This window comes from Ursus arctos, unplaced genomic scaffold (assembly GCF_023065955.2).
Source record: "Ursus arctos isolate Adak ecotype North America unplaced genomic scaffold, UrsArc2.0 scaffold_19, whole genome shotgun sequence".
Lineage (NCBI taxonomy): Eukaryota > Metazoa > Chordata > Mammalia > Carnivora > Ursidae > Ursus > Ursus arctos.
In genome coordinates, this window is record NW_026622863.1 from 13,162,711 (window position 1) to 13,176,129 (window position 13,419).

The 13,419-nt window shown below is 50.1% G+C and overlaps 1 protein-coding gene across 2 annotated transcripts in view; it reads right to left on the reverse strand.

The window, feature by feature from the left end:
- CES1 (carboxylesterase 1) overlaps positions 1 to 11,056 on the reverse strand; it is a 28,746-nt gene extending 17,690 nt beyond the window's left edge. The window contains exons 1-4 of one of the 2 annotated variants that reach the window (XM_026494784.4): positions 10,913 to 11,056; positions 7,314 to 7,521; positions 3,767 to 3,911; positions 1,352 to 1,485 (exon numbers count right to left, since the gene is read on the reverse strand). In XM_026494784.4, the coding sequence (XP_026350569.2) occupies positions 1,352 to 1,485; positions 3,767 to 3,911; positions 7,314 to 7,521; positions 10,913 to 10,964 (539 nt within the window). In that variant the 5' untranslated portion in view covers positions 10,965 to 11,056. The remainder of the gene's footprint in view (positions 1 to 1,351; positions 1,486 to 3,766; positions 3,912 to 7,313; positions 7,522 to 10,912) is intronic. The other variant, XM_044382393.3, reaches the window with a different exon arrangement.
- Between the last annotated feature and the right edge of the window lie 2,363 nt (positions 11,057 to 13,419).

Sequence of the window (13,419 nt, forward strand, 5' to 3'; positions counted from 1 at the left end):
CTGGATTCTGAATATATTTTAAAGGTGGAACCAAGAGGATTTGCTGAACCTGATGTGAAGAGGTGAGAAAAAGAAGTCAAGGCTGACCACAAGTCTATCCAGAGCAGTTGGGGGGGGAGGGGAGGGTCTGCCAACAGCCAACAGGAGGCACGGTGGGCAAAGTAAGAGAGTGTGGGGGAAGGAGCAGTGGGAGCCAAGGGTTACGGTTACGTCTGTCCCCTAGAGGGTGAGGTACCCTCAGACGTCCAGTGGAGGTGGCAACAGATGCAAGGTGAATGAGGGGTATCTGGGTTTCCAAGGAGAAGCAGAGGCTGGAACAGGGAGCTTTGAATGCGGCTCCTGAGGTCACCCAGGGAAGCAGTGGAGATGGAGAGAGACGCACACAGAGGCCAAGGCTCACAGGTAAGGAATCGTGTGGGGATGCTCCCAAGGCTGGTCCAAAAGCTGTTGGGTCACTGGGCAGAGGACAGACTGGGAGGACGAGCCACAGGAAGCACTCATGTAGCACTTTGACCATAATGGGGAGCAGAGAGACAAACCACAGGCGGGAGAGAGAAGAGTCCCCATGAAGGTGCTACAGCCCGGCACAGGAATCACCTGCGATAAGCCTCCTCCAGCCCCAGGGGTCTTTCCTGTGGGCTTCTCCCCCAGTCCGCCCAGCAGCCATCTCAGGGGCGGACGTGCCCGGCTGGCGAATTCAGAAAAGGCTCACAGTAACTGCGTCCTGCTGGGAACACTGGTCGCTGTCCCATGGACACTCGCTGGAGAAGACGCTTTGCCTTCACTCATGCGTGTGCCAAATTCCCAAAAGGAGATGGGATGTGTGGGCCTGACATGCCTCCCAGGAGGGCTGTCTGCTGGGCTCAGATGCTCTGACAATCTGCAGCTCCCGACATCCCATTACTTGACCCACAAGCATGCACCAAGCTCCTGCCGTGAGCATGCTCCTTCCTTCCTTTCCCACCAGCTCAGATGTGTAAGCCTCTAAGAGCTGTGCTGTATGCTGTTTTAACGGAGGTGTGCAATGTGCTGGGATGGCACAAGTGAAAAAGAGAGGAGCATTTCGGGGGGGCATTTGGGTAGGGCCTTGCAGAACGCATAGGAGTTCGTCAGGCAGAACAGGCATTCCAGGTAGAGGGAAGAGCACCCACAAAACTCAGAAGCAAGTAACCTGGTATGGCTGGGGAATGAGAAGGTAAGTAGAGCCCAGTGATGAAGGGACTTGGGTGCCTTCATAAGGAACCTGGCAAAGACCCCTTTGAGGACTGACATGGCCAGAGCTGAATACCTAGCACCCTTGCTTGGGGGCGGGGGGAGGGCAATGTGCAGTGAGGACCGTGCCGAATCTTACCTGAAGAATCCCCAGATGCCCAGGCGGTACTGAATGGCCACCACCACCACGTTTTCATGGGCAGAGAGGGCCAGCCCATCATAGGTTGACGCGCCCCCCACCACCAGACCCCCTCCGTGGATCCACACCATCACCTGGACAGGAAGGAAGCAACGTACTGGTTAGAGGAAGCAGCGCTGGGCAGGACCTCAAGACGTTGTCCTGTTTGGTCGCCGACCTCTTAGCTGTGACTCAAGGAGGCTATCACCTGAAGTCCACCAGCAAAGTTGGAGCAGGAAGTTGCTCTTCTCCCCCCTCCTCCCAACTGGGGCCCAGGCCACCTCCCCAGCCAGGATGCCCTGGCTGCCCCTGCCGGCGTCGCCAGCCCCAGTGCCAATGAAGGGCACACTGCAGAACTTCATCATGGGAACAGTCATGGCTAAGAGTGTCATCTTCTCCCCAGCGCTCCTGTGGCGCTCGTGCCTGGGCCCCTCCCGCAGCCCGGCAACCTCTGCCTGCCACAACCCTGTGCTTCGGCTTCACCTTAGTTATGTCTGGTGCGGGGAATTAAGCTGCTCACGTGCACGAGTGGCTGTCTCGAGAAGCACACGTGCCCCCAGTGGGATCTCTCTGGAACAGGCCATCCTTTCTGCTTCCTCCACATCCCCAAATCCCACCCTTCCTCCATAGCCGAGCCTAAAAGCCACCTCCTCCAGTAAGTCTTCAATCATGTCACTAACAGGGCCTGAGGACCTCCTCCATGCCAGGGACGGCAGTAAGAACGGAGCACGAGGCTGGATGTAGGAATTCATCACGCTGGGCTCTGGCATTGTAAGAGCTCACATAGCCAGGACATGAGAGTGGCTAAAATAATCACATTGTAATCATTTTATTCATAAAAAAGAGAATTTGTAACACACACTATGTGCCAAGTACCGTTCCATGCGATAGGGACTAATCACCGTCCCATTAACAGACAAGAAAACTGAGGCACTTAACCTGCCTGACATCATACATCTAATAAGCAGCGGGAGGACTTGAACCCATGTGGTCTGGCTCTGGAGTCCACCTGCTGAGCCCCCTAGCCCACGGTAGCCACAGGCCCAGGTGCAGTGGGCCTGTTGATGGGAGAGGAGTAAGATCTTCCCTCTGACTCTAACTAATGCTTCAGGAGTATTTCACTCACCAGCCACAGACACAAAGCCTGATACACGCCCCTGGATCCTCATACGTGATGAGCCCTGTTCTAGGAAACAGAGCCGGGTCTGTCTGCTAGTAAAAGGCCGAACCGGGATCCAGAGCCTGTGTCCATAAGTAGAGGTTCTGCCCCTTGTTCCTCCTCCATCTCCAGATCCCTGCCTACGTCTGGGTAGAGGGACTGACTTAGCAGTCATCTGAGTGAAGGCTGAGCCAAGGGCCGGTCAGCAGGGATTCGCTGAAGAAGCATCCCAGATGCCAAGACCCTCCAAAGCAATGGTGGTCTGGTGATGGGTTTGTTTTTTGTTTTGGTCCCTACTTTGTCCTGACCCCCAGCTGCAGCTATGCATGTGGGCGCACTGAGTACACAACAGAAGAATGTGTGAATGGAGAACCGGGTGAAACTTCGTCCCATCTCGCTGAGCCAAGCATGTGCAGGGCTGGCTTCTGCTCACAAGCCCACAGATGCCCTCCCCCACTCCTGAGCACCCCGTCAGGAGATGGCCGGGTGCCAACATGCCCACACCTCTCTACCCCGGGGACCACCTCCTCTTTCAGGAGATCACGCCTCCAAGCCCCAGCCTGAGTCTGGAAGTTGTCCCGTCTCTTGGCCTCCTTTATTCTAGAAATGCTGACTCATTGGGTCGTCAGCCGTGCCAAAGACAATTAAGGAAGGAAATTTAGCTACAATAAAATCCCAGATATTTGGCCAAAGGCAAAAGAATGCACTTCCTGGATTGCCCCAGACTCTGCCCTAACACCTCTCAGGTGACCCTGGAAGTTGTTAGAGAAGCATCTTAATGTGCTGAGGAAAGGCCTCCTACGGGCCCGCTTCCTAGTCTGCGTCAAAGAGCATTGGCTTGAAGTTCAGAAGGCCTCTGCTCGGGTCCTGCCGATCCCTCTGTGTGATCTCATCTCCCTCTTTCTGGGCCTCAGTCTCCCTACCTGTAAAGGAAGGACTGGCTTATCTCTAAGAGTAAGCATTCTGGTCCTTCTATTATCAAGAATCAGTTTGGAAAAATTACAATGTACATGACAGAAGTACGGCAAATTCCCCCAGAGTCCCTACATCTGTCACTAGGGGAAACTAAGGTATGGAAAGCTTGTGTGTCTTGTGGTCCGGCTGTGGTAGGTAAAGAAAGCCCTGGGGTCTCTGAAACAACCCCCCCACCCCCAAGCAGCCTTCACCTTCTTCTAGTGTACACCAGAAGACCCACAGGGCTGGAACCTTCCACTTACCGGCAGCCTGCTTTTCTTTGTCAAGTCAGCAGGAGTGTAAATATTTAGGTAAAGGCAGTCTTCAGAAAACTTGAGAGCAATGTTCTCCTTTCTGTTGGTAAAGAGCTCTGAGAGCACTTGCGCTGCCATTGCGTCCTGGGAGCACCTGGGCAGAGGGGGGCAAGGAAGAAGGACTTCTGAGCTTCGCTCAGAGCTGAGCAAGATGTCTCCTGTGGTCAGCTGGGCCTTGGGCTGGAAGGTTGAGGCTGGTAAATAGGGTTGTTCTTACCAGGCTGGAGACACTGGGGTGGTGGAGTCTCTTTGGGTGGCTGGGTGAGGTTTGGGGGGTGGAACCCTGAGGTTCACTAAGGTCTTCCAGGACCGTGTAAAGATAGGAAGAAGGTATAGTACCTGTCCCCTTCCTAGAGCCTTGAGATGCCCTGGGTCAAGGAGAGGAGGCTGCCCATATACTGACCGCCTGGGAGAGGACCATTTCCTGCATGCCTGGTTGCATCCCAGCTTCCAGATCTCTATTCCAGGCAAACATGTCCTCCGCCACCTAAGCATGTTCTGGTCCATGGCAGACTTCCATAATCCCTGAGAAGTCACTCAAATGGCTGACATTTAGTCCCTACAACAGGTCAGGGATGAAATATTTGTGGGGCAGTATCAGGAGAATTGTGTTCGAGTTCTGCCCCACTCACTAATCTTCTGGGTGACCTTGGGTGAATTCCTTGCCTGTGTTGGCTTGAATCTGCCCGGTGTATGTGAGGGAAGTGATTTTTATAAGGGTCTTGCAGCCCTGACATGCTAAGAATCTACCCATCCCAGGCAAGCACTGTTGGTTTCCCTAATAACAGAACTTAAAGACCCAACACAGATTAAAACTGGTAAGATTTATGGACCTCCCAACATGCCAGGCATTGTTTTAAGTACTCTTTACGTACTAACTAACTTAATTCTCCCATGGGAAGACCCCTAACATAGAGTCTATTATTATCCCCATTTTACAGTTGAGAACACTGAGGCACCGAGAGGTTAGAAAAGCTACCCAAGCCAGAAAGATCTATACTATGTAGTGCATGATATTTCTAAGGACATTATAAGGAACATTTCCAGATCTCAAGGTACCAGAATGCAAGTATCACCACCAGTTTGTAAATGAGGTCACTGAGTCACTCTGCTGTCAAGTGGCAGAATCAGGAGCCCCCAACAATGACTTCTTCATTTCTATTCTAAGGGAACTTTCCCCTGATCACCAAAGCAAAGAGCCTAATAGTCATAAAAGAAGAAAATCAAACGTCAAAAAAGGGAAAAAGAGCTCAAGGTCACTAGTGTTCAAATAAATGCAGAATAAACAGCAAAATTATATATAATTATAATGATAATAATTATTATTGTCTCGCCTATCCAATAACCAAGGAGCATTTTTTTAATAATCCCAAGCATTGCCAAAGATCTAGTGAGTGGAGGGTTTCATGTATCAATGGAAGGAGTGTTGCTGGAACATTTCTGGAGGGAAATGTAAACAGAAGGTGCATACTCATGACATTTCTTCAAACTTACCCGAAAATATTCATGGGCGTGCCTAAAGATTTAGCTGTGGGATATTCCTCAGAGTGCTATTTGTACTATCAAAAACATCAAGAACAACTTAATGGCCCCAAACAAGAGATGGGGCAAATAAATTATGACCCAAGACTCAATGTAATACAGCTATTACAAGTCCAGCTGTGATATTTAATGACATAGAATAATGTTCCTGGTATACTTATAAGTGAGCAAAGCAGGCACCCAAACTATCTGTATCATGTGACATGTGATGTGATATTGTGATTTATAATAAATATACATTCGGCCTCCATCCCATTTCAGGCACAGGCTCCCCACAACCCTTGGAATTTCCTCTGTGAAGGAAACAATAAAGATATCTTTATTATGTTCATAAGGTGACTTTTGATCACACTTAAGGCTAGGGGCTGGCTGCCAGATGAACCACCCCGCGAACTTTCAGTTCTGCCTCTCTGACCTCTGGGGAGCGAGGTGGGGCTGGAAGTTGAATGGTGGCCAGTGGCCACTGGTTTCATCAATCATGGCTACATAACAGAGCCTCTTTAAAAAACCACAGAAAAGGATTCAGAGAGTTTCCAGACTGGTGAACCAGAAAGCTTCTATGGCCACTGTACCGGACCCCCAACTCCAGAAGGACGGAAGCTCCTTTATTCAGGACCTCACCCCATGGATCTCTTCATCTGGCTACTGATTCATATCCCCTAATAACCTTTGCAATGAACTGGTAATGTAGTGAATAAATGAGTTTCCTGAGTTCTATGACCACTCTAGCAAATTAATGGAACCCAAGAGGGAGTCAGAGGAACCTTTGATATATACAGCCAAGGCCACAAACATGGGTAGCAACTTGGACTTGTAATCGGCATCAGAAGCAGAGAGCAGTTTTGTGGGCCCAAGTCCTTAACTTGTGGGATCTGACGCTATCTCCAGGCAGAGCAATGTAAGAATTAGTTGAACTGGAGGACATGCAGCTGGTGTCGGAGGTTTGTTTCTTGGTGTGCGTGTGTTGGGCGGGGGCGGGAGGGAGGGAAGGATCACATACACAGAAATTGAGTGCAGAATCTTATGGATTCTATTTTTAAGGGAGAAAATATGCAACAGATAAAAGACTGGAAAAATAATCTACAACAATCTACAATCTCTCTCTTGCTGGAGGAATCGTATGTGATTTTCACTTTCTTTACTGCCTCTACTTCCTCCCTTTTCTGTACTAAGTATGTATTACATCGGCAATCAGGAAAATAAAAGAACAAATACTATTTTTTAAAACAAAAGGAGGGAAGGAGGGGAGGAAGAAGAGAAGAAGGGAAGGCAGCAAGGGGTAGGACCCTGGAAATTTCCAGAATGCCTTGCTGAGAGGTGAATAAGGTCCTAATGGATACATGTAGGCATCTGAGTCGCCCGGGGGAGGCAGCTGTTGGCTTCTTCGCCCAGCTTGGTCGGGGTGGTTGGGGCACAGCAGCCATTGTTCAGCTCATGACTAGGTGCTTAGACATACCTGGGAGCTGACCACTTTCCGTGTCAGCTCCCCAAAGCACTCCCCACCTACACACCTCCTGGTCTACCCTGGCTCCCCAGCTTTGGCAAAGTTCAAGACAGGAGAATCGTTACTTCTGACCTCCCTCACTTGCTCAACTTCTAATTTTTTCCCAAGGCACTTGTCATAGTCTAACTTATGTCATAGTCTAACATAGTCTAACATAATTTTTTCACTGATTTGCATACTTGTTGTTGGTCACCATCTCTCCCGCCTAGAATGCAAGCTCCATGAAGGGATTCGGGGTACTTTTCTGTTCATTCATGGATCCTAGGAAACGTAGAACGTGCTTAATAAACGTTTGTTGAATAAAGAGCTCTAGAAGCCTGTGAGTTCTGGAAGGTTTTTAAAGATTTACAACAGCTTGGAGATTTCGGAACAAAGCCACTCAACATGTTGCCTTGGCTCCTTCCTGCCTCACTCTGAGGCCAACATGCCCCCTGAGAGATGCCAACTTACATGGGAGGGTAGGAGGTGGTATTCTTCACGAAGTTCCATGGCTCTGCAGGCTGTGGCGGAGCAAACCTCAGGGATCCGAGAGGAGGCCTGGCAAAAGGGACTCCCAGGAAGACGGCCACAGGCTGTGCAAACCCTTCTAAGCTGACGTACTTCCCCAGGACTTTGCCTTGCACGGTGTCCACCACAGGGGGCGAGGACGGGCGCCCTCCTAGACATCCAGAGGAAAGAGGACACATCAGCCAGCGGGAAAGGTCTCACTTGGACCCCTGGTGGGTCTTCCACTTTGAGCATGTGACCCTGAATGAGTCAGCTAAACCCTCGAGGCCTCAGTTAACCTCAAGGTCAACCGTCCATTCCTTACTTGGGGCTGTCTAGAAGAGCGAAGTGAAATTGGAGGTATAATAGCATCAGGTAAAAAAGAAATGCAAGGAGGACAGCTGAGGAGAACGAGCCATTTGGTTGCCACTCCCAGGAGCCTCCAGAAACAATTAGCCGTTAGGCCCCAGGCACTGAACTGCATGCTGGCGCAGAGCACGAACAAGGGGCTGTCCCTCCTCTTGGAATCTCTGAACCATGTAGGGAGCATCAGCCACAAACATACTTGACCCTACTGGGTGGGAGGGAAGGGGCCAGTGTCCTGACAGAGGCCCCAGTAAGGTCCCACAGGGGTCAGAAGAGGCAGGGAGGCCGCCTCATTGGTGGCATGGTGGAGGCCGTGACCTTTGAGCTGGGACTGGCGGTAGGAGAGGGGGGAGCGAACAGCAGGAGATAGAAGAGGGGAGATAAAGGTGTAAGGCAGAGCAGAGACTAGGCTCTGAGAGCAAAGGGTAAAGGCTGGCCTGGGGAAGAGCGAAGGGTCCACGTGAGCCAGAGGGAGTCAATGAGGAGCGGACGGCAGCCTGGAATGTGAGAGAGGTTCAAGTCTGGGAGAGCCTCAGAGCCAGGCTAAGGTTTGGGGCTTTATTTAGTGGGGACACAAGCATCAGTGAACAGTCGTGGAGTATGCAAGAGTGGCATGCATCTCTCACAGGGTTGTGAGAGGGGGAGAGAGACAGAGGGTCTGGTTCCTACCTGTTCCGTCGTTGTGGGGCAGGTGGTTCTTCCCCACCAAGCTGCCCTGTCCCCCTGCCCCTTCCATCCCAGTCCTGGTTCCACCAGCTGTGGACCTGCCTGGGCTGGCACACGCAAGTGGGCCCTCAACCCCTCGCTCACAGCCCTCCTCCAAGTCTTCCCTCGTCCTGCCTCAGCAGCCTCGGGGCATACGTTTCCTTATCTGAAATGATTTCTAGCCTGGCACCCTTCCAGCTGCTCCCTTGTAGACACAGACAAAAGGTCAACCTCTCCCTCAAAGTGTAGGAGCAGAACAAGAAAGGGTAATCCAGATTTGGTCTTATAGAAGAATATCCAATGGTAACCTGCAAGAGAGACGAAGTGGACAGAAGCCCAATGGACAAGAGTGAGGAAGTGGGTGGATGGGGTGAGAGGCGTAACAGTTATGGTAGCAGGAGCAGTCAGCACTTGTCCTATTACATAAGTACCCATGTAATGTTTATGCATATTATGTAAGTACCCATGTAAGCTTTATATGCTGAGCACTTACTATGTGCCAGATGCACATTCTGTTTCCCTTAAATTCGTCTTCACAAGATGCCCATTTCACAGATGAAGAAGCTACGGAAATGGAGGCCACCAGCGTGGACTTTCTAAAGTGGGAAATGGGATGGCCTTGCCAGGGGGTAACCAGCAGTACGGGAATAATCCACTCCTCCTTCGGTTCTTACTCTGCCCTCACGTTCAGTCCCAGGTTTCCGACAGCGTCACCATCAGAATGAAGGTGAGGTGCAGGTGGGGCCTGGGCCCTCCCGGTTCTAATGGTCCCAGCCCTGGCTCTCCATTCACAAGCCATAGACACACTCCAGGGCATGATTTTCCAGTGGACCTTGGGCAAGTCCTCTTCCCTCTCTGAGTCCGTTTCCCTGCCTATAAACTGGCCCAGATGCATTCTGGGGTCCCATGCTATTCTTTTGTAGTAATCATGTGCTATCATGTGTATGCTGATGCTTGACATCTGGGGCCTTGCTGACCCTGGACAGACCGCCCTCCTCAGAGTTAGCCAATTCTAGTGATAGAAATCAACTTCTTTTCCAGGGGCGCCTGGGTGGCACAGCGGTTAAGCGCCTGCCTTCGGCTCAGGGCGTGATCCCGGCGTTCTGGGATCGAGCCCCACATCAGGCTCCTCCGCTATGAGCCTGCTTCTTCCTCTCCCACTCCCCTGCTTGTGTTCCCTCTCTCGCTGGCTGTCTCTATCTCTGTCAAATAAATAAATAAAATCTTAAAAAAAAAGAAATCAACTTCTTTTCCAGAATGCGGAGCCTGTACCCCAATCATCTTCTTTATCAGGCCTTCCCTGGCCAAGCCACTACCATCCTGCCCTAATCACTCCAGGGCCAGGCACCCGAAAACTGCGGGAAGCGTTTGTGCCCCAGCACTTGCAGAAATGGATTAGTTTGCCAGTCTTAAACCTGCTTATCCTGTCTCACCTCTTCCTTCCCCTGGCAACCACAATAACGGCTGTTGCCCGAAATTCCTCCCTCCTCCCTCTTCCTCTAACCTACCCGGAGCATCACCTCAGGGTGCAAGGTGGTGGTGGGCACGCCTCCTCCTCCTGGAAACTGTGTGCAAGTGATGGCCGTTGCTTCCTATCTGTGGGCCTCACCATACATCAAATTTTCTACTACTACGCAACATTTTAAAACAACTCCTTTATTTATAAATCCTTTGTTTGCACTCTCCATTCCAGGCACTCTTTAGAAACAACCTGTTTTATCCTCACAACGGCCCAATGACATAGCTACTGCCATGTCAGAGCGGGGGAAACCAAGGCACAGAAAACTAAAGCACAAGGCCTAAGGACAGGCAGCTAGTAAGTGCTGCGCTGGGATTCAAACCTACACACTCTGGAGCCACAGTCCGTTCAGGTCCCCTGCCTGCCATCTGAGGGTAGAGCGTTCCTATGAAACTTTGCCTAAGCCGAAATGGCACAAAGCAAAGAGTATCCTGGGCTTTCTGCAAGTTGCATTAAGCCACTTTGCTTTGAGGAAAGACCTCCATTAGTCCCTGTTATCATAGCCCAAAAAAATCCAAGGAGGATTTTTGTTTTTCCATTGCTACAGTAATGTAGGATTTTCCTAAAGGTGAAGAGGCCTAATGCAACTTGCGGAAAGCCCGGGATACTCCTATTAATATTCTGCTTAGCCACTCTCTATGATTTGGCCATACATGGACAAATAATCAAGCAGAAAATAAACTGAGCTCTCTGGAATCCCCACCCGGGAGGCAGGTGGTTAGTCGTCTGCCCCCCTGCACGGGGTGCACACAGCGGCAGTCTGGAGTGTTCACGCTCCCCTGTATATCAGGTTGGCAGGGACTGGCTGGCCACCAAGCGGGTGAAGTCCAGAGGGCGCTGGCTGTTATGGAACCGGGCCTGCCATACCCTTCCCCTCCACGCATCTCCCCCCCACCCCCACAGTTCTCCCCCATCTCGCGCCTGGGCAGGGATTTCCAAACACACGCCGCTATTTTATTTCAGAAGGACTCACCCCAAGCCATGGGAGTGGTGAGGGAGGTCAGGACCAGAGCTATGAGCCACATGGTGGAGGGATTGCAGCTCCAGGACCTCAAGCAGTCACACTACTTAAGAGTCTGCTCAGGTCCCGCCCCATTGGCCCACTCCCACCCCCACCGCCCTATGGCTCTCGACCGCTGCAGGGCCTCTCGGCCACGCCCACCCAGAGTTTACCCTCTTTCATCCAAACAGCCTGGACTGAGTCTCGGATTACAGAGAGCCACAGACTCGTCCAGCAGCCTGTTATATAAGTGCTTCTCCCTTGCAGAACTCTAACCTTAGAGAACTGTGAATTTCCCAAGGCAGGCAGAAGCAGACAGATGCCTTTAGAGAGGGGGAGGCTTTGGTCCAGGGTTCTCAGAACAAGCTTGAAAACTACAGCATCTGCCAGCCCAGTAACTGCTCAGCTGGGGAACTCAGGACAAATCTACCTTAGCTGGTTGGGCTTCTTTTCCATACAGTTCTGTGCTCTCAAGTTCGGAAACACCTTAAATTCATCTGGGTCCCCCTCCCTTTTTTAAAAGAAATATTGATTTATTTTAGAGAGGGGGAGGGGAGAGAGAGAGAGAGAGAGGGAGGGAGAGTGGTGGGAGGGGCAGTGGGAGAAAATCTTCAAGCAGACTCCCCACCCAGGGCAGAGCCTCATGTAGGGCTCAATCCCATGACCCATGAGATCATGACCTGAGCCGAAACCAAGAGTTGGACGCTTAACCGCCTGAGCCACCCAGGTGCCCCATCTGGTTCCCTTTTGATGTCTAAATTAATTTTATAATACTCCTACCAAGCCACTCAGCCTCTCGTCATACCTCCAGGGTCAGGGAATGCATTCCTTCTCCAGGCAGGGATCTTTGGGCAGAATATTTTTACAGTGAAGGAGCTCTAGGTCTCCACAGTCCCTGGCTCTAATCATCCATCCATCATTCCATTTTTTCAATATTCCATTTATTCATTCGTTCTCCATTTACCAATGCCTGATGCGATGCTAGATGGTATGGGTACAGAGATGAATTCAAGGGATAGTCCTTCTCCTCAAGGAGCCCACCATCTAGTGCATAAGACACATGGTGTATGTGTGTGGTGGGCCACCGCACAATGTGAAAGCCCTAAAATAGTGGCGTGCTCTGGCCATACCTGGGAGAGTATCCTGTGTCTGCCGGGGGCACAAGGAAGATGAAGACTCTCAAAGCCTGCTTCATAGCATCACTGAATGTCCAACAGAAGGGAATTCCTTAAACACAGTCTGGTACAGCTGGCTAAGGAAACACCCTTGCATTCTTTGAAGACTAGCGATGAATACCCTGTGTGTGGACAAGGACAGACAGTCATGATCTCTTGTAAAGGGGGAGAAAGAGGTTATAAAATACTTGTGGTTCCTTAAAAATTAAACACAGAGTTACTATATTCCCAGCAACTCCACTCCTAAGTATATACCCAAGATAACTGAGAACATATCCACATAAAAACAAGACACAAATGGCAGCATTTTTCCTAATACCCCAAAGTGGGAACAACCCAAATGACCATCAACTGATGAACGGAGAAATAAAGTGTGATCTGTCCATACGATAGAATATTAATCAGCCATGAAAACAAACGAAGTATGGATACTTGCTACAGCATGGATGAACCCGGAATACCATACACGAATGAGAGAAACCAGACCCAGAAGGCCACATGTCGTATAATTCTATGTATATGAAAAGTCCAGAATAAGCAAACGCATGGAGACAAAAAGACTAGAGGTTGCTCGGGGCAGAGGAGAGAGGCATGAGGAATGACTGATAATGGATGGGAGGCTTCTTGTGGAGTGATGAGATGTTCTGGGTTTAGACTGCACTGACAGTTATACAGCTACGTGAATATACTACAAAAAAACACCAAATCATACACTTAAAAAGTGAATTTATGGTATGTGCATTATCTTTCTTTTTTAAAGATTTTATGTATGTATGTATGTATGTATGTATGTATGTATTTGGTGGGGGGAGGAGTAGAGCGGAAGGGAGAGGGACAAGCTGATTGCCCTGAGCGCAGAGCCTGATGGGGGCCTCACTTCCACGACCCTGAGATCCTGACCTGAGCCAAAACAGAGAGTCGGACGATTAACTGACTAAGCCACCCAGGCGCCCCGTGAATTATCTTTCAATAAAATAAATACTTAAAAATTCAGTCATGTATAATACCCCATTTTAGGAAAAACATATCTTTGTGTAGAAAAAAAATCCTGGAAGGTTATACATTTAATTTGTATTGCACTGTGTTGTGTTTTTCTTTATTTATATTTTCCACTTCTATTCATTCAGACATTCGTGTGACAAATATTTATTGAGGGCTTACTGTGTGGCAAACCAGGGGCTGAGCGCTTTGTATGTGGTACCTCACGTGGTTCTCAGTGGAACCCTGCGAATTGATGTTACTATCTCCTGGGACTCAGCATGGGCACGGAACACCAAGTATAGGAAGAGCTGGGGATTGAACAAA